Source organism: Trematomus bernacchii, unplaced genomic scaffold (assembly GCF_902827165.1).
Source record: "Trematomus bernacchii unplaced genomic scaffold, fTreBer1.1, whole genome shotgun sequence".
NCBI classification, from domain to species: domain Eukaryota; kingdom Metazoa; phylum Chordata; class Actinopteri; order Perciformes; family Nototheniidae; genus Trematomus; species Trematomus bernacchii.
The window spans coordinates 9,730,262-9,756,540 of NW_022987851.1; the positions used below are offsets into that span (position 1 = coordinate 9,730,262).

The window sequence follows — 26,279 nt, forward strand, 5'->3', positions numbered from 1 at the left end:
AGATCTGTGAACGGAAGCGGAAACTGCTGCAGCTTCGCGCGTTTGTCCAAGCTGTTGGCGCCACCATCACAATTCACCAAGTTGTCAGCGGTGGAAGCATAGAGTTGGAGCAAACATTTAAGTACATTTTCTCTTCGTATCCATATTATCTACTCACAGACATGACGAAGCTCTCAGAGGGTGCCATAGAGGTAAGGTTTATCTAATTTTCAAAACGGAACAATGCTGAAAAATGTTAAAGATGATTTTGTGCAGTTATAATTGTAGTCTTTGTTCAGTTGTTTCCATTACTAGCTAATGTTGTAATTTAACCAACGTCAGTTAGCTTAATGCAACATTAGAAATGTTGTTATCCTTCAAACTCGACAACAGATGGCTAAGCTGACGCAGTTTGTGTTAATTCACTTTTTGTTTGTTTTCAGGCTCTGTCCAATAGCAAAGGTAGCAACGATGCTGTGCTTCAGTTGGTGGTGAGTAACACAATATGTTATTATTGAATGTTTTCTCAACGTTACAGTCTACACACTGCATAAGACTGCAGAATTAATTTGTTGCGGCATTTGGTAACTAATAATCAATAAGATTTACACCACTCGCACTAACCCCCATTATCTCCTCCTCCATTTCATAAATGGTGGTGCCTTTTTGAATCTGATTGAGGAAGACTTCTGAAAACCAAAATGTATCGTCAGTGTGTTATCATTTTTGAAAAAAATACATTTTTAGACCATGACGACTCCTAATTGAACATAGTACAATATAGGGGGGGTCAGCTCACAACAACAAATGAAACTTCAGGGGTGTGTGTGTGTGTGTGTGTGTGTGTGTGTGTGTGTGTGTGTGTGTGTGTGTGTGTGTGTGTGTGTGTGTGTGTGTGTGTGTGTGTGTGTGTGTGTGTGTGTGTGTGTGTGTGTGTGTGTGTGTGTGTGTGTGTCTGTGTGTGGTGTGTGTGTGTGTGTGTGTGTGTGTGTGTGTGTGTGTGTGTGTGTGTGTGTGTGTGTGTGTGTGTGTGTGTGTGTGTGTGTGTGTGTGTGTGTGTGTGTGTGTGTGTGTGTGTGTGTGTGTGTGTGTGTGTGTGTGTGTGTGTGTGTGTGTGTGTGTGTGTGTGTGTGTGTGTGTGTGTGTGTGTGTGTGTGTGTGTGTGTGTGTGTGTGTGTGTGTGTGTGTGTGTGTGTGTGTGTGAGATTGAAAATTACAGGATGCTCAGGATTTCTGGCTGTTAAATTGACTCTGCCTAACATGATGTCCCATTTAAGGTTATTGCTATGTGTTTACCAAAGAACTTAGAGGAGTGTGTTATTTTAATTGGTTGGCTGTAGTTAAGGATAGATGCTTTTATATATTGTTTTGTTCTGAACTCGATGATTATTTCTGTAATCCTTGTTCTGTTCAGGACAAGATGATTTTCTCTGCTCCAGATGAATGAATTCTCTTAATTTCTCTTTTGAGAGTCCTCCACATTGAATAGATTTTCATATTTTGGTTTGCCTTCCCCCAAAAATATTTTTCGTCCTATTGTGCCATTCTGTATTTCATATTGAATGGTTTTACTTGTATATCCCTTTCAGAACATTCGCAAGATTGATGGAGGAAGTGGTCCAGCTCGCTATCGGGTGATGATGAGTGATGGCGTGCACACACTATCCTGTAAGTTAGGTTTTTGTTTTCCTGTTTTTTGTGTGCATGTTAGAGTACATATTTCCTATCACATTAATACAAATAAGCAGATTTAGATCCTTAACGGACATTGTGAATCTTTTAGTTTTTTGTTGTGACTGAATAATGGATAGATGGATGGATGGATACTTTATTGATCCCAAATTGGGAAATGATAGTGTTACAGCAGCAATGTGATCACGCATTCAAATATTTAAAAGGTGGAATAAAGTATAGAAATAAAAAAATAAAAATTGTTTTTCTCTAATAATTGTTTAGGAAAATATGGTAGTGTGGTTGCCAATATTCAGATATATAACCATCTTTTAAGATTTACGATCTCCTTAATAAATGTTTTCTGTTTAAAATGTGAGTGTGGTTGCCAATGAAATGCTTCATTACATTTTGTATGTCAGATGGGGTTAAAGACTGCCTGTTTTAAGGAGCAGTTATTTCCCTTAGTTGAATGATCCTTGTCTGGCAGTCTGATTTTCTTTCCTCACTTTTCTTCTCCTTTGCAGCCTTCATGCTCTCAACGCAGCTGAACTTCATGGTCGAGGACGACTTACTGGCCCCGAACTGCGTCTGCATTCTAAAGAGACATGTGACCAACATACTGAAGGATAAACGGTATGCAGTTTTTCAACATGTCTTGTTTTCATATTAAGAATTTGCTCACTGACTGTATAATTGTGTTGACTATATTTTAGACATATTTAGTATTTACCTTCCAGAGGTAAATGGAAACATTGCTATTTTCTGCAGCTTACAATGTTTTCTTGTTACAGACGGGTCGTGATCATTTTGGAAATCGAAGTCGTCCAGCCTGCTGAAGAGGTTGCAGGAAGAATTGGCGACCCGACTCCTTACAATGATGGTAAGCCTTCAAAACAGGTTTCATAATGATATCTGCTATTTACTGAATAGTTAATGTTTGTCTTGGAGCAGTGGTAAGTGAGTTTAATTTACTGTCATGCACAATTGGTCATAGTTTTATTGCTGGTTTATACTAATGTCAAATCTTCCATGCAGGTCAGATCAAAGGACCACAGTCAGCACCAAGCTCTGAAATCCGAGCACCGCTACTGCAGCAAAATAAAAAAGAAGGTGAGCAGCAGAAGTCTTGATATTAATTCTTGGAACATGAATTAAAATGGGCATTTGCATTTTGTTCTGAACATACTTCATAAAAGTAAACACCAGGTGGCAGCATTTCTCTGCTGCTTTCTGTAATGTGGGTGACCCACAGGTTTACTGGACAAAAGTCGTTTTGACAGCCTGTTTTTTCATTTGTTTGCATTCTTGAGTTTTTTCACTGTTTTATTGAAACTCACAAGTCTCCAGAGCTCTTGCTATCATTCACTTTGACAACTATGAGTCTGTGTCTATGCTTAGCCGTTTCTACCTTTGCCTGTCAATTGCTTTTTTTGAATGCACAGTAGAATACACAAAACAAATGCAAAGCAACACACCTGGAGAGTTTATTTTAGCAAACAGGTTTATTTTTCAAGTTTGTTCATGTCAAAGATACGCACTGGATCACAGCATCGCACATAACTTTGAGCAGGAGGGATGTGCAATCCAGCTGTCGGAGGGGGTTTGCTGTATTTCTAGTGTGTGCCATAGCAGGTATTCATCCCTCTAATCTCCCGTGTGGGAATTGAGGTTATGGCAAGCATCCTCTTCATCAGCAAAGTTATTGTTAATTTCTCTGTGTGTTGGTTGATCTGGGGGCTTAATTACCAGAAGTGCAGTGGTTGGCAAAGTGGGAAGACTTAAGTGGACACTTTGAACTCTAATCCTCCGCGTGAGACGCACACAAATCAAATGTGCAGCGCTTGTTCAAACGGAAAATCTCAGCCAGGCGGCACTGCTCTACTGAGGAAAAGCAGCTACAGTTTGTTATTGCATTTCACACTCTGCCCTGATTCTGTGAAATGTGAATCATCCTTCACACCAAAATGCAGGATCGCACATCTCCGACAACTCCACTTGACAAGATTTTTGTTTCCTGTTGGAGTCTCTCCTCTGGCTGGGGTGGCACATTTACTTGAAGTCATTAGGCTTTTCTTTGAAACTTCCCTTGTGAAGTGAGATAATTACATTGATCGAGCAGTTGCAATCCAAAGAAATTGGATTTTAGTAATTTGTCTCTGATGAATAATGCATGTGCCTCTCTTTTGACTTCTCTCCATCACTACTGTTCATGGATCATTTATTTCATTCTTGATTCCTCCAACAGTGCCAAGAGTTTTCAATAAGGACTTTGAGAAAAATAACCCATCCAATATGCCCAGTACTCCAGGGGGCAGCTCCAAAGTTGTGCCCATCGCCAGCCTCAACCCTTATCAGTCCAAGTGAGTATGTTTCTAATTCAGTAGAAAATGCCAAAAGGGTGCTTTTTGCTTTGTTTCAGACAGTATCAAAAACATTACTGCAAATAGTTATGAGATAAACAACACAAATACAATCAGTGTCTACATCATCTTTCAACTAGTGAGCACTACAACTTTTAAAATATCTTGTAAAATGTTAATGTCCTCCGCACAGCTCACAATTGTATATCAGATTTTTTTATTGTTCCTATATGAATTTTGGTATTGGCCTCAACATCCGTAATGGTCAGGATCCAGGAAGTATTTATTGCATTCTTGGTCAATGTGGCACTTACATTTACCCAAAAATACTCAAACAATGAACCTTTTCCCTGTCCGCTAGGTGGACCGTCCGCGCCCGCATTACCAACAAGAGCGGCATCCGTACGTGGAGCAATTCTCGTGGGGACGGCAAACTCTTCTCCATGGAGATGGTGGATGAGAGTGTGAGTGTTATTGTGGTCCCACTGTCCTTGTTTATCTTATCTAACCTGGCAACACGATGTCATTAGTTTGTAATCCTACTTTAATATTCTAATCACATTTTATATTTGATTTCAGGGAGAGATTCGAGTGACTGGTTTCAACCAAGAGGTGGACAAGTTCTTCAGCCTTATTGAAGTTGGCAAGGTGAGACGTTACTTCAGATAATTATTCATTGTGTCCTTATTACGGATGGGCAACGTCAGGATTCGATCAAAGTACTCATTGGTGCTTTTTCATTAGTGAATAATTGTCTTTCAAATATATATATATAAGCTTTTGTTTTAGCTTGTTTGTAACAATAAACTATTAGCTGAGCTTAGCATTCCGTGCCTATACAAAACATAGCAGCGTTGGATGAGAAACTGCAAACAGAGCTGATTGAAATATCACTTTTCTATGGTAATTCTTGTTCAACATGTTGTATTGACTAGGTATTGGCATTTATACTTGCTGAGGATTTATTGCACTTAACAAGCGTAGCTGGAGAAGCTCAGCCCCAACACGGAGAGCAGAGGAGATGCTGCAGCATGATAATAAATGACATCAAAAGTACCAACAAAAGAACCAGTAATGTTGGACCGGGAACAACACAATCTCTAAAAATGTAGCCCCATGGGATGTGTAATAAGGGGTTTTTGATATCCATCCCCAGTCCTAATTATCTTTAAAAACTGTCTTTCACTGTGATGTTTAAGACGGATTTGGCCGCACACGGTTCTATCAACAGCTGCCAGTACTGAGTTAAAACCACAGAGACTATGAATGAGTCATCTGGCTTCACTGTGCCCATACAATAAGCAGCTTATGATCCTCTGCCAGCCTATGTTGATCCCCCCGACTGTCTGAATTTGTATCTTGTTTGCACCATTCAGTCAGGTGAAATGCTCCCCAGATCTCTGATTAACACGTGGTTCATCCATCTGTACGGCCCAGGTCTACTACATCTCCAAGGGCTCCCTGAAGATTGCCAACAAGCAGTACACATCGGTGAAGAATGATTATGAGATGACTCTCAACGGAGACTCCAGCATCATCCCCTGTGAAGACGCAGGTGATGTTCCCGTGCTGCAGTGTGACTTTGTATCCATCGGTGACCTGGAGGTCAGGGAAAAAGATGCCATTATTGGTAAGTAGCACAAGTGATAACGACATTTCTCAACCCCTCCATCAGTTTTTCCATCAGTCTGTATTATAAGACAAATACAGCCTGCAGCCCTAACTGCATATGCAAAGACATGACAAACTATTATAAATAAAGCAAAGAGCCCATCAGCACAAACCTGATGTTTAAAAAAAGTTTGGTTTAGAAATCTAAGCACATTTTTTGGCTGTTAGTAATTATTATAGGTGCTTCTAGATATGTTTAGAGGGAGAAAGTGGATGGAATAAATGAGGGAAACTTTCTTAAAACCCCAGAGTACTGTAACAAAGAGAACAGCTGAATAAAACATTTAAAAGAAGCCCATGTAAGATGTTAAATAAAACCAGCCTACAGTCCTAACAGGATACAAATATATGGTGGAGGAATAACTACATTGGATCTGTTCATCCCTTTTTGGTTTGTTGTCTTTGTAGCTGGTTCAAAGATTTGTTTAACAGGCTTGAATAAGGATTTGTCCTTGTTGGATCCACTTTTATTCCTCTTAGCTGGCCACACCTCCTAAACAAAGTCTTCTCTTACTGTTTAAAATATTTTTTACCAGCAGCTAGATGGACCACAACGGTATATGGACTTTTGCGTTTGAGAAACCTTTCAGGCTCTACTGCACACTGTCCAAGGTTTATGACTCAGACCTTGTAAACCCTTTCAGGGCAGAGCTTGAGGACCAGTTTGTTCGTATGTTGCATTGTTGTAGTAGTGTGGGGTTTTCTGTTTTTAAATGTGTGCTTCATTTGGCCCATTTTTTGATGTGTTATGTATTAAGTACCCTGAACTAATGAAATAACACGGTGCGTAGGGGAGCATTGAACACTTGCCCATTAGTGAATGTACAGGGCAACACACTACAGGTAGCTAGTTTGTGTCTCCTGTTTCTATGTGTGTAAATGCACATTATTTCCCTTTTACAAAGGGCTTGGACTATGGGAGGCAATCAAATCAAAAATCTAATACTCTAAAGCAGGGGTACTCAAACTTTTTTATTAAAGGTCCACTTGTGAACTTTATACAAGGTCACTGGTCCGGATCAATGCCAGTAAAGTCACCCCCCCACCCCCCCGAAACGAAATTGAAATTAAGAAGCAGTTTCTTATGGCGCTCTATGCATGGGGCTCCATTGAGGGGTTTTCCCGACATGTCATTGCAGTAAATGAAAGGGTGTTCCATGTTGTCGTTGCTGTGGACCTTCTTAATCTACCTTCTTTGGGGGCCCCCTTCTGGTCCAAGCACTTGCCTGCCTTGCCTGTCGGCAAACGGCGCCGCTTTATACACTCACACATTCAATACATACATACAGTATGGTGGCTTGGCTGTTTGTCTGTAGCCAATGCCTTGAACCTCGGCAAAAAAGGCATTAGAAGCATTAGAAAGTCAAGGTAAACTTGCGGTTAACTTGCGGTCTTCAATGAGTGTCACGCTCGCGCACACAAGTAAATATATATATGCACGTTCATTCTCACTATGCGTCAGACACAAGACGCGCGTACATAACACGCGTGATGTACATTAATTTATCAGAATCAGATTTTTTTTTTTTTTTTTTTTTAATAATTTTTTTTTTTTATATAATGGGACACAGGGTTCGGTCCGGATTGATTTGCAGTTCGGTCCGGATCCGGACCTTGGTCCGGAGTTTGAGAAGCCCTGCTCTAAAGCACTGGTTAAATGTTAAAAGCTCAACTAAACTGAGCACATAATAATAAGCTATAATAAGCAGAAGGATAGAGTTTGTAGCAGAACGTAGAGCCGGATATTCTGTGAGGTTGAGATAATTACAGCGTACGAGCAGAGGGATAAAAGTGGTATTAATAATACTGATGACAGTAATAGCCTGTAGTGCAGATTGACTTTGGGCCCTATGGCGGAGCCGATGAGAAAATGAGAACCTGCTGTGCACAGGTAAAATGAAGTAATATTAGGGAGACGGCGTGTAATTCTTTTAATGAAGACTGCGGCTTGCACTGCTGTTGGAGTAATTCTCTACCGCTTACCACCCGACATCAAACTTTAAGGTTTGTTCATCATGGTTCATTCATTTAAAATCCTTTTAATCAGTAGGAGCGGGGTTTATAGAAGATGAGTAACGTTGGCGATGCCACTCTACTCAATACCTTTCACAGACATATCTCTGCAGATATCATGTTTGAGTGCATTTTTCAATACATTATGCTTGATAATATTCCTTGGAAACAATTATAGCCTATTTTTATAGATTCTCTTTTACATTATGGATGTTAGTGCATGGCACACAGGCCAGTGACCTCACACCTAATTTGAAATTAATGAATCGCTTATTTCCCATGAGCCAATTTGTGCCAGAAGCCATGGGACCTAGAGTGACCTGTGGGCGTAAACACCACAATCAATATTTATGATATGTATATCTGTGAACAATTGGGATAAGTGGTCGGAAAACTGAATCAATACCATCATTTCAATTAGTCATGTCACAAAAGAAAACCCTCCTGCTGCCAGTGCATTGATTCTCATTCTTCCATTACAGATGTGATTGGCGTGTGCAAGAGTGTGGATGATGTGACCCGCATCATCACAAAGAACAACAAAGAAGTGTCCAAGAGGACGCTCAACCTGATGGACATGTCTGGGAAGGTGGTGACTCTCACGCTGTGGGGAGAAGAGGTGAGATATTACACAGGGAGAAAAATGTTAATCATCATCTGAGAACAACTATTTATTATAAATGCCTGAAGCTTAAATGTAGGCTGGATCACACATTATCATATTAATGTACAATACAAAAAGCCTGCACCTTTATAAATCTCCATAATGTTCAACTTTTTGGTGTTAAGTTAGAATGGTTGTTCAATGCATTATCAAGCAGTTAGACAAACAAAGACACTTAACAATGTGTGTTAAATGTGGATGGAATTTGTTGACTGAAGTGGCTGTCATGGGGAGATAAAGGAACTGCGTTTGCAGCTGATCTTTACCTGTGGCTCACAGGGACTGTAGAGTTGGCCAACATCCCTCTCCTCCCGACAACAAGCACAGTGTTCCCTGTTTGGTTTTTCGACACATACCCCTTTTCCACAGGGACCTGCTGAGGTATACAAGATGTATAGTATATAAACAAAAAAGCAAGTGTTGGAAATATTTCCCCCCGCCTCTGAAGGCTGTACTGTTGCACCCTCTTTTCTCTATAGTTTTTTTCTCAGTGTATGTCCTCAGGTTATTACAGTCAATAGCGCTGAAGACCTAAGAAACAAGTAAAGACATTTTTTATAACAACTATTCAAAAACCTTTGACCTGAACTGACATGTGTTCATAGTTCATAGCTTTGATGCTCTCAGGATGGCAAGCGAGTTGCTTTTTTGCTATCTCAGTCCGTCCGACCCCTTTTGACCGAAATACATTAATAACTATTGGATAGATTAATATTCATAGTACGCAGATGATTAATCTCTAAAATTACTGCTTTCCCTAGACCTTTTCAACTAGACAAGTGAAATATCTTACTTTCCAATGGATTGCATCGGAATTTAAGATAAGATAAAATTGACCTTTATGGATCCCGGTGGGGAAATTCAGGAGTTTAAGCAGCAACAGGGAAAGAGCGAAAGTACAGCACAGATTCACACAAGATTAATACAATTTGTCACAGATGTCATGTTTCAGACTGGATACATTGTAGAGACTTTGGTGATTCCTTAATTCTTCGTTCACTGTCACCATCAGGTCAACATTTCCCATTGTCAAATTGTGTGGTTATGACCAAAAACCTGTAAAACTAAATATCAAACCATATCATGCTAAACTAAGATGGTGAACATTGTTAGCATTATACCCGCTAATCATCAGCATGTTAGCATGAGCTACCTCACAGAACAGCCTCACAGCACCACAGGATTCTCAACCTCATACACGGAACCAAAACGTTGATGTGAAACGGAAGAAATGAAATCCAGTTAAATCCAAGTATTAAAAAAGTTTTGACAAATGTTTGTCCTTTGTCCATATTTCTTTGTTTCCTGTAGGCAGAGACGTTTGAAGGCTCTGGTCAGCCCATCATAGTCGTTAAGGGGGCAAAGCTTTCAGACTTCGGAGGCCGCTCCCTCTCTGCATCCTTTAACAGCACCATGATGATCAACCCAGACATCCCCGAGGCACACAAGCTGAGAGGCTGGTAAGTGGGCCTAAAGTTCATTTATAAAGCAGCGCAGAAGATTGTTCGCGTGTTCCATTAATGATCTACCCATGACGAAGGCTTTCATAGCAGATTCAAAACAAGGTATGACTTTAAAGCCAGAAGGTTTTTACTAGTGTATCGCTCCCTGCTCAAAGAGAATGTGTTGCATGCAAGTATTACAGTTCGAAATGAAGAACTCAAAGGATTTAAATGGGTGCAAAAATGCATGCCCTGATTCTCATTATCAAGATTAGTTTCCCCCCATTAGCCACAATGTGGGAGGGGTTTCTTCAATGAAGTATTATGTATAACTGGAGATCATACTTAATCTGTGGAAATGCATTTATTCACTCTAATCACCTTTCCAGATGAAATCCAGACTAATTTCTGTGTGATTATGTTGATTATAGCATTTATTTTTTGCATTGATCTGTGTGTGGTTGTGTAGCGTGTGCACGTCTTCCATGTTTGTTTTGACTTTAACTCATTGGATTTTGTGGAAATTGGCCAAGATACTGAATCTTTGTCTTTAAAATCAGAAGTATCTGTACATGCAGTCTTGGATATTGCACCATATTTGATTTGATTAGAAGTACCCGGTCATGTCGGGTACTACAGACAAACACAGAGTTGTAAGATAGTTAACTAACACAATGAATGCATAAGACTGTTCCTTGAAGATATTCTGTTGGTATTTCTAGCAATGCAATGGAGGAGCATTTAAGACTCAAGCTTTCATCTTCTATTGGACTCACATGCCAGTTCCTCGATTCATTACTTTCTAAATGATTGCCTCTCCCTGGTGAAAAACAATAAAATGGTAATCGTGCACTGTATTTTTGCCAGAGGTAAAATACACTTTTTGTTGTTTTTTGTAATCTGTTTTTAAACAAAGACATCACCTCCTCAGTATGTGGTGTTGAGCTCTATAGGGGAACGTTGTGAGGTTGGTTGTAAGGTAAAGACAGTTTCTTCCCGCGGGCAGTGAGACTGTTAAAAAATTGAACTGTTGAAACAACATCAAACATTCATCTGCTACTCAGTAGTATGTATCTAATACCTAATATATATATATCATTCCAATAACTTGTATATAGACTCGTACTGCACTATTCCACATCATAACTTTATTTCATTTTTATAACTATTATTATTTTTGTATTGCTCATGCTCTTATTGTTATTATGTTATGTTATTATGTTGCATTGTTGGAGAAGCCTGTGACATAAGATTTTCAACTGCATAATTACTCTGTAGCTATGTCAGATTGACAATAAAGAACCTTGAACCTTGAACCTTGAAAGGTCGGCCCATGACTGAGTGCCCTCATGGTCCACGGTGAGGATTGATACTTAACATCGCCCAGCGCGGTGAAGCACTGATTGATCTGTCCTTATAGATCCCACTTAAACAGACAGGGTCTATCTCTCCTCTGACATGAAAGCACATGGTAAATGTCTGTATTTGTGACTGGCGATTTAATCGATACCATCCAAAGAGTTTCATTTATTCACCTCCCAACACCAGGGCCTACTCTGCACTGAGGAATAAAAGACTGTATAAAGCTCAAATGTATTTTGCGCAGTCTCTTTTTCTGCCTTCACAAATAAGGCTGAGTATTTGTAAATCAAGAGTACCTGATCTGCATAACTAGACCAGTGAAATCTGACTCTACTTTTTAGGTGAGAATGAGGCAAATTGTAAAATATGCTCAAATGTGCCTCTTTAACCAGATGCCTTGGCTCATAGTAATTTCTCTGTGATTGTTTTAGCACCAGCCTCTGGCATCTTAGAATATATTTTTATTATTTTATTTCTCAGAATGCCAACTACTGCCGTTATGTGAGGGGATCATTTAACATTTCCATGGTGATAGAAAATGCTCTGTTATCAGGACCACTCTACTTCTTCAGCTTTGTTTTAGCTCAATGATATACAACCTTAAATCACTTCCTATGCGCTTTTGTTTAATGACTGATGTTAGTTCATTTAGTCAAACTTGGACAGCCAGCCATAATGATCATAAAACAAATGCTGTTGCTTTACTCTCTGCATTAGAAGAGTTGGACCATGTGGGTCCTCTTTGGACTTTGGGTTCCTGCCGCTCTTAAGGCATGAACAGTTTAAAAGTGGCCAGACTTTACTCAGTATACCCTCCATCCGTGTTAGGAACATGGTGAACACAAGATCATTATGCAGCGTGTCTGGGAGCTGTGTCTCAGCCGGTCTCATGCTGTGAACAGGATGGAGAGAATAGACTAATTTGCCTTAAGTTAAAGCTGTGTTACAGAGATGATATCTTAGATGCAGCCTTACAATCACCAGATAATCTAGTGATGATAAATGCTTTGTTTTCACTGGAAGACTGCCAGCTGTTGAATCCATAATGTGTGTTTGGATGTACTGGTGATCAGTCTGGGTCTCTGGATAGAAGCTGTCCACAAAGTGTGCCCCCTTAAGGAATATTCTTTCTGTAATCCAAGAGGAAAGTTATGGAAAACAAAATGAGGGAGCAAGTCAATTAAACTCAGAATGAATCTTTTGAAGATTTATTATCAACCATTCCGTTTATTAGTGGTGCCATTCAGCAATTTCCCACCTGCTTACTCTATAAATAAGAATGCGGTGCTCTAACCATCTTGATCTTAGGTTCATCTGGGGTTTTAATGCATCGTTAGCTTTGTGCCCCTGCTCTGTTTTTGTAAAAATCTGACTTTACATTCACACTTTCATCCATCCAACTGTGAATATGCAGTTGTCCAGTAGGGGGCAACAGTACATTAAGAGATGCTCATGCTGCCTTTTCCCATGCAGTGACTTTTCTGTTAACCACACTTTGTCATGTTTATTCTCAATGCTTGATGCTGTCAACCTCAGACATTCACCAGAGACTCATTTAGTCACATAAGTCCAAGCTGACATTGTGTCTCTCCTAATCAGTTCTACATGTACAGGCTGTAGCATATAGTTATGGCAGTAATTATGTCAGCCCAGAAACAAACAAGCTTCAACACCGTTATCTAGTGAACATGATGCCTCAGTATTACATTGACTGCTACTTTTACCCACATATCCCTGTGTTGTATTGATTAACAACAGCTGGCAGAACTACTGTGAATTGCTGGGGTTGAGTTATTGGCTAAATTAAAGTAGTAACTGATTTATTGTATGTTTTGAAACATGTTACATAGTCAGGAATTCTTCTCTTGATCGCTTTCTCGCATATTTTCATTCACCACTGTCAAAGAAGCCTTAAAATGATGGCTCTCATCACCAGATGCTCTAGTAGGTTCACTCGTTGGCCTCACTCAATAGAAAATAAACCAGCAACCATTTTACTAACCGATCAATCGTTTCTGTTTTCCTTAACATATAGATACATTGCTTTTCGAGCAGGGTATTTATTTTGCTCGAACTGCATTAAATCCAGTTTTACTAGAAAAATAATGTAGCATTGACTTGTTTTCGGTTTTTCCATGATGTATTTATTATGCAGTGCTATGTGACAGGGTGTTGATTCTACTGATGCATGCAGAACGCTCCTACGGTGTAGGTGGGAATGACTTGTAGAAACGTTAGATTGTGTATTCTTGCTCTGTGATTACACAGTGTTCATACACAAATAATATTACAATTGCATTCTTTGTCATGTCCATTATGAGGAGAAAGAAACACTTTCTGGTGTCAGTGAAATGAAAATAAAACATATCCACATCTGCATTGAATTAAACTACTTCTGTGGTTTTATTTGAATGACTGGGGGGGGTGTGACGTGACAAGGTGAGGTGGTGACGTGACAAGGTGAGGTGGTGAGGTGACAAGGTGAGGTGGTGAGGTGACAAGGTGAGGTGACGTGCAACAACAACATTAACCAACTGTTGATGCCGGTTAATGTTGGTCGCTTAACCGATGGTGGTCGCTTGTGAGCATACCCTTCACGCGATGGCAGAGCGAACAGGTACAGCCAGGGCCGGACCGAGACAATAAAAAAAAAAAAAGTCAAGCCGGAAATGATACACCCAGCCAGGCAACTACCAGTTTTTTTTGTGCCATTTTGCTGGATTTATTTGTCAATATTTACAGCGTTGCTGCCCATAGTGATAGCCCTATAGTTTAAATCTACTACCCACAAATAAATATATGGACAGGGGTTACTATTTAAATACAATTGTAAATGTATTTAGGAACCTGTCCATGTGATTTTAAGTGGGGGTGGACCTCAAATCCTCTAGGGGGGTCCGAAGGCATGCTCCCCCGGTACGATTTATTTTTAAATTTTGGAGTTAAATGCATCAATCTGGTGCACTTTGAGGGGGAAATAAAGAGACTAGATCTATGGGGACAGAACACCCATATGAAACAGAACTGTATACATTTCAATAATCATAAAATCATGCCCATAACCAATAACATACCATATCCAATATGAAAAAACATACGCTAACGGATATAAGGAGCTTTTTCAACAACAAGCTGGAGGAGAGTCCTCTGCTGTCAGACTGAGAGGCTCAGTGAGCTAAAGGACTCTCTGAGTGTTTAGATGGTTAACTTTAGTCTAAGTTATCTCAGTGGGTCTCAAACGGTTTGGTCACGATTTAATGTAAACAATTATTTCCGAGGCACACGTTTATAATATGATCATTATAGTTATAAAAAAATAAGAGAATAAATGAAAAACAGGTATGAAATACTATATGACAGTAAAACAAGAATACAGTTTAAAAGGGGAGTGATTAGTAAAATATCCATAAAGAAAAAGTAAATCTGTTTACAGTTCTGTTTCATATGGGTGTTGAGAGATGTATCCATAGATCTCTTCATGTTGCTCTCAAAGTGCACCAGATTGATGCTTTTAACTTCAACATTTAAAAAAATAAATCTTCCCGGGGGAGCATGCCCCCGGACCCCCCTATGTGAGGTCCACACACCACTTATATAAAAATAGCACTTTACCCCTGCTTACACCTATATGCCGTGAGCTGATTATCGAGCCTTCATTGTAACTGTCGCGGGTACACTGTGTATTTGCGTGGGGATTGTTGCAGTACAAAATTCCACTGTAGCGCCTGGTACATTAATGGGAAACCCTAAATGTTTGAGCACCCTCTATGAAACGTCAAGCTACCCCACAGCATCCCCAAAAGAAATCTCTGGCGCCGCCACTGAGCCTGCAACCCCGTTTTGAAGAAATGTGCAGTGCAAAACAGGCTCATTGCAGCTACTACTAATGCTGTGATAAGACACACTTTTTGGCCAAATATCAGCATTTTCTTTCTTTTCATTTTTTTGCACAGATGGCAAAGTATTATAAGTTATTGTTCTAGCAAAGGGATTGTATTATGTATTTATTTTTTGGAGCACACAGACTTATGGAGCATTGTTTTATTATCACTGTTCTAGCAAAGTGATTTTTTTTTTTTTTTTCAAAGGAATGCTCACGTTCATATTGATGTATTTTAATAAATGTTAACTTGGCCCATTACGTGACTATTTGTGTTGGGGGGGGGGGCCCGCCTTTTTTTTTTCTCCAAAGGGGGGGCTTGACAGTTAACTTAGTCCAGTGGTTCTCAAACTTTTTCTATCTAAACACTCAGAGAGTCCTTAACCTCACCTGAGCTGTAGTTATCCCGAGCTTGAATTACACACAGAGACCAATCAAGGGCTTTGATTTATGATCTGTATGACAGTGGCCATGTCGGCAGGCCACATCATGTCGACAGCCAGTCACCCTGTGTGAGGCAGACCCACATTTGCGCAGCGTTGCGTTCACAATACATAAAATAAAAAACGTAACAAAAAAACGAAATGGGTCGCGAAATATACTTGGGCGGCCGTTAATATACCTGGGCGGCCCGCCCAAGTAAAGTCTATGTGGGAAACCCTGACACAACATGGGATAATCATGTTTGTAGGTTGTTTGCCATTTGCAGCCCAGGCATTAGAGTTTAGGCCCGGAGCTGAGAACACTGCTCACTGAAACCTTCCCATCGTTCCCATATGACTCTTCCTCTGACGCCTCTCCACTCCTATCTTTCCTTGTTCATTGACACTGACATTTGACATGTCTATGCCAAACACGTGCACGTCTGCCAACCTCCTGTCATCTATCTTGGTGTTCTCGCAGATAGTTGGTCTTTCTGAAGTCCCGCTCCTCTAAGCTGAGATCTGCCTGCTTTCACTTGACTGTTGCACATTTTGCTGCCAGGTCTAATTTGTCCCTTTTTTGTTTCTTGCATTATGATCGCTGTCTACTCTGACATTTCTGTTTCCTTTGCTCAACGCTGTCTGCATGATCCAGGCTACAGTTTTAGAACTCCATGCTGCCTTTTGGGCGGCCATAAAATGCTTACTTGAAAGTCTAAATTCCTTCCTTTTAAAAGTGTGATACATTTTTAATAATTTCTCCTCTGTGGAACATCTGGGAAAGTTGTTGAGCCATGAAGGGAAATGGTGTCTCCACATTGTTTGATTGGTCAGAATATCCAGAATAAAAGTTCCCAACCTGGTGCATTTGCAATTAAAGCAAATCAGTGCAGGTACACTAGTGAGGAATCTGGTGCTATCATAAATAATTGCTCACATTTATCAAAAGGTGTGGGAAATTGGAAGCATGTGCGTTGCTCTGGCGACAGTCTGAAACGTTAATGGGGATATTTTTCAATTAGTCATGCCTCCAGGAGCAAGGCATGCTCTTGCCATATTTACAAGCTGACCTCCCCATTGTGCGGAGCCTTGCCTTGTGGCCAGCAGATTAGTAAGCTCTATTGATCTCGGAGACCATTTTAAACTGTTGTGTTGTTCTGCCCCCCCACAACTGCAGTTAGCTTGAACCCATCTTTCTTCTCCTTCTACCCTGCCTTCACTCTTCTTCTTCTTCCTATTGTCTTCCCTGAATTTCCGGGAACATTGGGGGAAAATGTGTTTTTGATATCACTGGAGCAGCACTGACCCTCGCCAGCTCATCCATCCCTCTGCTGTTGATTCATTTCTCAGCCTCCTTTGCTCTCAGCTGAGCCCTCCTGGATTTGACAAACACAAACGGATGCTCTGCCTGAAACATGTTTTCAAGCTAACTGTTAGTTGAACAGTATTTTGTCCCTCTTAGGTTTGGATACATGGAAATGAATAAAGCTGCAGTCTAGGGCAGGCCTCGACATACCAGCATTTTGAAGTGGAAAACCAGCTTTCTGTAATTAGTGTTTTTGGAGGTTAATGTGGTGATGCACTGCACAATTCAATGACTATAGTAACCCCAACCCTAGTGTAGGGCTGGGCGATACAGATTGTATCAAATATCAAAATACTTTTTATAAAATACCTCCATTAATATTGTATGGTTGACTATTGGTGCTTTCATAAGTATTTCCTCAATGAGATGATAAAGAACTATCCTTAATGTGGACAACAACTATAATGCAGCCGTTACAACCAAGAATATAGAACAAATACCATTTTACGATATGACGACATCCAAAATCGTACATGTTATCACGTGTCATATCGGTAATCTAGTGTCATATTATAAATATAAATTGATATTTTGCTCAGCATTAATCCAGAGCTGAAACCATAACTTCATGTATTATTTATTCGAAGTGAAATGAATCTGCAACTGTTAAGATAGTTTAAAATGTTTCAAGCGAAAAGGCATAACATTCTGCTTCTCCATGATAGTACCAAAGTCTTGGTTTTGGTCAGTCAGATAATTGAAACACAAACATGCTTGCTTGGTGAAATTGTGATGTGATTGTGTCCCGTTATGTTTTTGTTGCTTTAATCTTATTTTTAACATTTAATGGACCCAACAATGAATTAATCTACAAATAATGTATAAAGATTGTAATCAGTAGTTGGAGTTCTACAACTTAACTTGGTTGACTGTGACTGCGGACAAACCTGCAGTGACCTGTATCTGTTGTCTTTCACGTAGGTATGACAAGGAGGGTCACGCCATGGATGGTCAGTCCATGACGGAGGTGAAAGGCGGCGGGGGAGGAAACACCAACTGGAAGACTCTGTCTGACGTTAAGACGGAGCACCTGGGTCATGGAGAAAAGGTATACACATGCTCTGCTTTGCCGCTCTCAAACATTCAAGATATGGTAACCCTAGACATATTGTTATTCAGGATGATTCTTTGAAGATATTCAAGGACAAACTGAAAGGCTGGTGTTGAATCCCAAACAACTAATATGAAAGTGCTCACAGTCAAGCTGCATTTGTTATTAAAAACCCAGGGTACACATTGCTTGTCTATATAGTACTGCTAAGGTGCAACCTTCACACGTCACTCATAGCTCTGCCATGCAAAGGTCCTTTGAGCTGAGAGTCAGCGGGATGAATCTTTGTAATAATCATTCACTCGTAAAATGACTCCACCACCAGGTATGTGTGCTTAAAAATCGCATCCCCATCTACTCCTCATTAATCCCCCTGTGTTGTGGGTTTCTTCTCCCAGTCTCGGTATGTTTTCATGGTACAAGTCACATTTATCTCTGGTATTGATTACTGAGATTACATAGGCTCTGTTCTTTGAGCTCTGTAATGGAATAACTGCCCTCGGATAAGTAAAGTAATACGTGTTCTTTCATTTCCCCTGTTAATTCATTTCCACTGTTGAGCGAAATGGTGCTCACAGAAGTGTATAATTTGTAATGTGACCTGTGCTGAGATCTTAATTTGTGTAATTGAACATGCTTTTCACTTTAGTAATCATCAACGTCTGAGGAACATATCCCATTTAAGACGATAAGCAATTATGATCGGGCACCAAAAGACACAAATTGAACAATTTTCCTACATTGTCTTCTTAAAAAGCTTGAAGACTTGAGGGCCAATACGTCCTTAGAAAAAGAAATGAATGCATGGATTAAACTGGAGCAGCAGTTATCCGTAAGTCTTAATTAACTGAAATTCTGTTACATGGCCCTGACTGCAGGATTCCCCATCACAGATAGCAATTGGCTCATTGATCGTCAGTATGCCTCTTTTAGTAGAGCTACTTCAGCTATTCTATCATCTATAGACCTATAATACAGCTAAAGGTGCCCTATATAATTTTCTCTCTTCAATTCCATACTCTAAATCCTGAGTGTAACCATTAGCCCCCTGTCAGGTGAGGTGCTTCTCGTAGCATTAGCTTCCTGTTGAGGAGGAAAGGTTTGACCCTGGGCTATAGGGGCTCTTGCTCCTCCTCAGCATGGCGTGTGATAAGACCCAGTACTGACAAAGGAGCCGAGCCAGGGCTGTCCTCAGCCCCTCTGAGACATCCCATACACAGGCGCATGGGGGTCAGGCCTCTCAAGACCCCCCTAGCCAAAGTCTGTTGCAATTAATTGTGCATGTCACAAACCCTTTGTGTCACAGTCTCAAGTTTTGAAATGGCTCCTGTGCCCCCTCTGACAGTTAGTGGTCACCCTCCTCTTGTTGGCTTGACATCGCATTTGTAAAGGACTGAAAACACGTTCTCCTGTCATCTTCAGCCCCGGTTAGTCACACACTAATTGAGGAGGTGTTTACTTGATTAATTGCACCTCTTTCGGAAATAAGCTGAGCTTTATGTCTGGGTTGCTTTTGGTCAGTCAAATCGGTGAATTAAAAAATGGTCAGTACTTTGAGAAAATAAAAGATTTTCTGTGTATGTTGGGGATATGTTCTATTTTTGTATGCACTGTTTTCATGTTTTATTTCATTTGCAAATGATAAAAAAGTTACTAAGAGTTTTTTTAATAGCTTAATTTACTACTCAGCCAGGGTTTCTGAACAAGCCGATACACGGTGAAAAAGCTGTTCTGTACCAGGTCCCAAACATGTTTAATGGAGCTTTCTGATTTTTTAAAACACACCAGTTTTTGCCTTTTCAGTCCTTTTGTAGAAACTGTAATTACAGAGGAATGTAACCTTAAGCGTTTTTTTACAGTTATCATAATTGCAATTACACATTAGCATAAACGGTTGTTTGATGTACTTGGATGTTATGGCACCAAGCTGGCAGGCCTTTTCCTCTGCTCCCTGACCCTGAACAGACAACTTTAGCCTTCATCAAAGCGAGCGGGGGACTGCTCTCCTCTCTGTTGTCACAGCCAATGCAGACGTTAGTAAGTCTCTGTCCAAAACAATTAGCTGTTAGGGTGCAACTACTATCTGTCAGGTGCATAAGGCCCGCCCATCCTGAGAAAGTCTTCCAGAGGAGAGGTAATGCGACTCATCTGTTGACATGTTGAAACCTTTTCCCCTTTCAACACAGCACAGATCTGTAGAGCTGCTTATTGTTTTAATCTATTTATATCCAATGTGAGAATGGTGTCTCCTGGTTGGGTGTTTTCCATGCAGACTAGGAATGTTTCCTGAAGGCAGTTTTTTTCCGCCTGCTTTCAAAAGTTTGCCTGTTCCCCACAAACACGGCAGCTACATAAATAGTTTGCATTTGTTTCTGAGCCATTTGTATTCTGGTAGAGTGTCTCTGCTACACTTATGTTGCTTTCAGACTGTATCATTGAGTACATCATTATTTATATGAATATATGTTAATTCATGCCATTTTAGCAGTCATCTTATTTACCATTCAAAACAAAAAGGTTGTGTGAGAGAGAAATAGAGTAAGAGCATATTCCAGTGACATTATTTGGCACTAAACTTGAATTTCTGTTTGTTTATATTCCCTTTCAGGCGGACTACTACACATGCATTGCTACCATTGTGTACCTGCGTAAGGAGAACTGCCTCTACCAGGCCTGTCCTAGCCAAGACTGCAACAAAAAAGTGGTAGACCAGCACAACGGCATGTTCCGCTGCGAGAAGTGCGACAAAGAGTTCCCCAACTTCAAGTACCGCCTCATCCTTTCTGTAAGTCTAAAACCTTTGCAGCTGTGGCACACATGCGCTCACAAAAGCATAAATGCTAATGCACATATCTTTAATGCCTGTTCTTTCTGCCAAGTCTTGAGCACATGCATTTGCTTTATTCTGGACTCAAGCCCCTCTTTCCTTCTGCTTCAACACTTAGCCAATATGCTCTGTGCATTTGTATAAAAAGCAAAACAAAATAGTTTCTGTGACTAGCGTAATGAGAACCAATTTCAGATTGTACACTTGTGTTTAAATCAAAGCAATGTTGGGTTAATTGCTGCAGCGTTTCAAACTGTGCTGTTAGTCCTTTTACAGAAAATGCAGGGAGCTTTTTCTTCCCAGCTTGATCACAAACTACTTGGAACATTATATGCAAAAACACTTAGTCAGCCCCCTAAGCAATTGCAGCCAGGCATCTAAAATAAGCGTATTTTATTCTGGTACCACTCACAAGTCGGCATATTGGTCCTCTTCACAAGCTGTAGCATAAGCTGTGATTTCTCTTCCACAGTATGTATAACAAGAGCACAGTGAAAACTTGTGATTATGTTGCCGGGCTTTCCCGCAGGAGTTGGCTAATTAGAGCATTCTTAAGATGTGTTAAGTCAACATACAATATTCAATCATTAACCAGTTAAGCCCCATGCCCCCGGTACCGGATTCCTAAAGCTTTTAGTCTACTATCCCATCATTCAAGGGTGGTTTTCACTATAAGTAATGGTTTATTTTTGGACGGACACAATAATTTACATTTTTTTACTATGTTCAATCTGAATTTACTTTAAAATAAGAAAATTCTATATTGATTCTGACTTTTCTACATCCAACTCACAGGTTTATCATTGCTTTGAGAAAAAAGATTATTAATTTACCCCTTTTTAGAAGTGAAGATATAGTCAATTGTTCTGGGAATGTCATTTTCGAGCCTGAGGCCTGAAAAACAGGCTCGGGGCTCAACTGGTTAAGCAAAATGTTACAAAATGTAAACAATAGTTCATTCATCTAATTCTGTTTATGCATGCAACTTCTGTTCCTACTTACTCTCACTTTTTTGTTTTTGATATAATCCGACAGGCCAACATTGCAGATTACGCGGACAACCAGTGGGTGACGTGCTTCCAGGAGACTGCAGAGTCCATCCTGGGCCAGAACGCAGCTTACCTGGGGCAGCTCAAGGACTCGGTGAGACTCTAGATCTCAACTCTAATACTGGCCTCAGAAAATGGCAAAGGCACAAGCTAAACCTCGGGCTTTATTACTGCCAAGCATGCACACTCACACACACTCACACACACTCCTGCAATGGCACATTTGTGTTAAAGACCCCCTCTGTGCTTTTCTTCTTACTGAGAAACTCACAGATGTTTTTCACTGTTCAGTTATCAGAAACTTACTTTGCACTTTAAACTGTGTCGAAGCTAATGATTGATAAAATGTGTACTTTCTTGAAATTAAGCTAATCAAAATGTTCTCAATTTTCAGAACGAAGCCGCCTTTGACGAAATCTTCCAACAAGCCAACTTCAACACTTTTGTCTTCCGCAGCAGAGTGAAGCTAGAAACATATAACGTAAGTAAAGCCGGAATTGTAATAAAACGGATAAAATGCCATCATAGCATGCTTTGTAGTTGAATCGTATTGCTTATACAAAATAGAAAATATGGTCGGTTATAAGACTGGTGGGGACAAAGAAGACGCACAGATATGTCGTTGTCACTGTTTCCTGTTGGCAACACAGATAAAGGCTTGTTTTGAGGAATGCACATAAAAGAATTGATTGGGCTGAGACTCTGAGCAGGAAGTCTGGAGTCTGGCCAGAGGCGGCATCCGCCATCAACCCACAGAAGAGCCCACTGTGCCTGTCACATTCAGCTCAGCATCCTAACTGCCAATGGCACTGCTACAAGCATGGACTGGCTGCTGCCTCCAGACACCTTCAGCAGAGACACCTGCAACCCCTCTCTCACTTTATTTTCTCCTCCTCAATGCTACAAGCCAGCCATTGTGCCGTGCTCTCACAATGCTTGATGTTGGACATAGCGAGTTAATGACACCCTTCCACCCTGCTGCATCACAGGGAGAGAATCGGACCTGCTGCCCTTTGCTGCATCAAACAAACTCTGTAACAAGGTTTCTCTAAAGCCATGGAAGACTTTTTTTTGTATGCTTTTGGCCTTTCTTGGATAGTCTGGGCAGTTGCGCTTAGTCAATATTTGTGTGAGATGTGTACCAAGTTAAGCTTATACTCTAACAATGCGTAGGGGTTGCAACTAGGTTTTGGAATGTGTATTGCTGAGAAGTAAAGTTTGGAGTTGACGCTCTCAAGGAAAAGCAATCACAAACAGGCACGTTTTGAACACTCTTCACTGATTTTTGTTGACCTTAATATCAACATCAAATGATAGCATTGTATTGCTCAATTACTTTCAGCCAGACATCACACTGAAGAAAACATCTGAATTGGGTCTCACTGAGAACTAAAAGCTGTGCCACTTAATTTAACTGTGTTGCTATTCAATCTCAACACTCTTAATCACAGTGTATTTAACAAAACAAGTGGGGTGTGGTTCACGTGGGTGTGGCGCATAACGTCATTTCCACACTTCTCAATATTGGAGGTAGAGTGTTGATGTTTAGAATATTTATTATTTTGATAATGTGTAAGTTTTAACACTCAGATTTCAGTGGATGGATGACTCTATTACTATAACTGTGTCGTTGCCGTGAACAACCAATCGTTTAAATATAACCACTCAGCATTTAATTATTTGACAGTCTTCTTTCCTTAACCTGACATCAGGAATGGCTGCTCTCAGCTCTGAGCTGCTGTGCAGTTCTTAAGGTCTACCTGTCCCTGTAGGCAGTGTCTAGACGTTATAACCGTTTGAAGTACCTCAAAAGGATGACGATGATTAGAAAGCTGATATTCAACATTCTAGGCGCTTCACTGCAGCACCAACACAGTTCTGACCACTGACACAATATTTTGGCTTTTTTTTTACTTTCTAATCTGTTGATTTGAATATTAAAACAGATAATACAATTAGACATCATTACAAATAAAGATATGATCCTAATTGTATTAATGAACTGCAACAAAAGCAATCCCTATTCTACAGGAAATAAATAAACAGTTTGGCAACAACATTGGTTGCGAAAAGGCTGTAATGATAACGTTTTCTAAAGATGATATTGTTAATATTTTAATAACATTGTTGGTAATTGATAAGGTTTTTAATATATAAACCATCCAAAATGTTGTTACACAGTTGTATTATGAATCCATCTGCTTTTTAGTAGCAAAAATCGTTTAGCAACCAGGTAATGGAGAGCTGGCCCGGTGCAGAGCCTTCCAACTCCACTGGGAGCCAACAGCAACACAGCCCCCCCCCCCCCAGCCAGCATGGTTTCCGATTGGCTCCCAGCAGAGCAGCAAGGAGAGGAGCTGGAGCAAGGAGCTGCTCATGGCCTAAACATGGGACACATCCAATGCTTGAAACGTAGTAGTTAATACCGATAGCAATGTTCCCATTTTTTACATCGCAGCCAAAAACATAACAGTGAATCGCATGAATCTGAAGTCATCCGTTATTTTGTATTTTTGTTTATCATGCGTACATAGCTCTCTTGCATCATGCAAAACAAGCAGAGAGATTTATAACAGGCTATTCTAAAGGAATGCGGGCACCAGTCCAAAGGAAGTTGATTTACATTTCACCCACTTGAGCTGCCGAGGATTAAGGGAGAAGAAATGAGTGTAACCTCTGTTAAACGCAGAGAATAATGGCTCTGATGGAAGTGATCTTCCCCTGTCTAGACAGCTGTGGAGGTGGTTATGGCTTTAATGCTGCTTCTTTTCTTGTAAAACATTCATTTAAATGCCAACCAACTTTCAGATACCAGTCCAAATCAGTCTCATCAAAACACTTTGTCAAGGGGAAATAGAAGATGCCTATATAGTATGTTTCTAATACATGTGTGGCTAGATTGTGGTTAGAGAGATCAACCAAGGGGCAATGTCTTTGTCTAAAAAGGCTTTTAACCTTCATTCTTTCAAAGTCTTGGCTACCTTAGGGTGCCACAGCATGTTTTAGATAATTGTAACAATTTGGTCATCTAAAAATTCGTTTTTTTCACTGTTGGTTGTACGTTGCTCCACCCTCTCATCCAAATATGGTCTCTACTGGTTATCACCAAATATACATTTTGTTGAAATTGAACTCCATTAACATCAATTGCAAACAGGCATCTACGTGATTGTGTGTACCGTTTTGAACTACTTGAGCTTTGATTTAAACCAAGTGGGACGCACCAAAAGCAGCATTTGCAGGCCTATAATGTGTTCCATATGAATGAGTTTTGTACTTTTGTGTCTGACAGGATGAGTCCAGGATCAAGGCCACAGCGGTGGAAGTGAAACCCGTTGACCATTTGGATTACAGCAAGAGGTTGATCATGAACATAAGGAAACTGGCTGCTCAGTAGGAACATTTATACCAAGTATTCTGAGTCTGCTCCAGTTTCCTTGTTTCTGTGGAGTCAACAAAAGGCTCTACATGTACAACAAAGCTTAGCTTACAAAGCTCTTGTCTTTAGTTTCTTCCTTTTCTTCCCCTCAGAGAATTTACCTTGACTGTTTACCTTTCTTCGTGAAATAATGGTTTGTGTCCCGATTCAACTTATTTGGTCAATTTAACGTTGGTTATTTCTGCTCCTTTTGTTAAATGGGGAAGCAGAGTTGGTCAGTAAGACACACAATACATCATCACTGTGTCTGTCTTAGGTCAGCCAGTTGTTCCTGTACTGTGGCCATGTGTGGGTGGTGGCTGCTTCAAGAGGAAGACCAGTACAGAAGTAGCACTCTTCACTGTGGTGCACTGAAAACCGCTGGACCTGCACATCCCTGATAAGACAGCTTACTCTCCCACTCTTTTTGTTGTGTACTGCGGTACTGCGGTCTATTTAAGCTGAAAGATATTGTCCTTATGTCTCATGCATGTAACTTGGTGTGTGTTCAGTTTATTGGGATAATTGTGGGAATAAATATTTTTGTGTTCAAATTATTGTCTGTTTTTCAATGGATACGTCGCACTCGGTCAGCAGCCTTTTTGTAACGATTGAAGTCAACAGTAATGTGTATATCTGTGGAGTGTGCACACGTTTCCCTTGCAGCACCCTGTCCTTACCTGTGCTTAATGTAAGCAAACAAACACAGACTACATTTTGGAGTTGCACTATGTGTAGTAGATTTATTCCAGCGCTAGCACACAATGCAATCTACCTGCGGTTTTGCTCAGACATGCAACATATTCCCTTGTAAACCCGACTTTACGTTGTATTAAAGCAGAACATCAGTGAAGCTACACCTTCCCATTTTCCTTGAGATAACATCTCTTTTCTATTCGGCGCTGCATCTGTTGCCTGTGGTGTGCTGAGATGGATTCAACCTGTCTTTAAAGGGTAAGGAAAGGTAAGTTTTACTTATTTTTATTTTCCCCAGACACTCGCTTTCTGTGATCGCCTCCCTATCGTACTACTGGCACTTAATGGTATTTTTAAACTATTGATGTGCTTTTGCCACATTTTCAGAGCCGTTGCAGCCAAGGC

General features: G+C 40.3%; 1 protein-coding gene across 1 annotated transcript; it reads left to right on the forward strand.

Moving 5' to 3' along the window:
- Positions 1-25,735, forward strand: rpa1 (replication protein A1). Its single transcript, XM_034113360.1, has 17 exons — positions 1-191; positions 423-470; positions 1,569-1,647; positions 2,178-2,286; positions 2,445-2,533; positions 2,689-2,763; positions 3,899-4,013; positions 4,375-4,477; positions 4,593-4,661; positions 5,451-5,643; positions 8,180-8,316; positions 9,673-9,821; positions 17,755-17,881; positions 20,493-20,669; positions 21,747-21,854; positions 22,155-22,241; positions 25,053-25,735. Exons 1-17 carry the CDS (start codon positions 162-164, stop codon positions 25,155-25,157), a joined length of 1,800 nt encoding a protein of 599 aa, XP_033969251.1. The 5' UTR covers positions 1-161; the 3' UTR covers positions 25,158-25,735.
- Positions 25,736-26,279: the final 544 nt, after the last annotated feature.

Coding starts and splice junctions, on each gene's coding strand:
- rpa1 (XM_034113360.1), top strand. CDS start 162: ATGACGAAGCTCTCAGAGGGTGCCATAGAG. Junction 1,648..2,177: donor TGGCGTGCACACACTATCCT/GTAAGTTAGGTT, acceptor TCTCCTTTGCAG/CCTTCATGCTCTCAACGCAG. Junction 2,764..3,898: donor GCAGCAAAATAAAAAAGAAG/GTGAGCAGCAGA, acceptor TTCCTCCAACAG/TGCCAAGAGTTTTCAATAAG.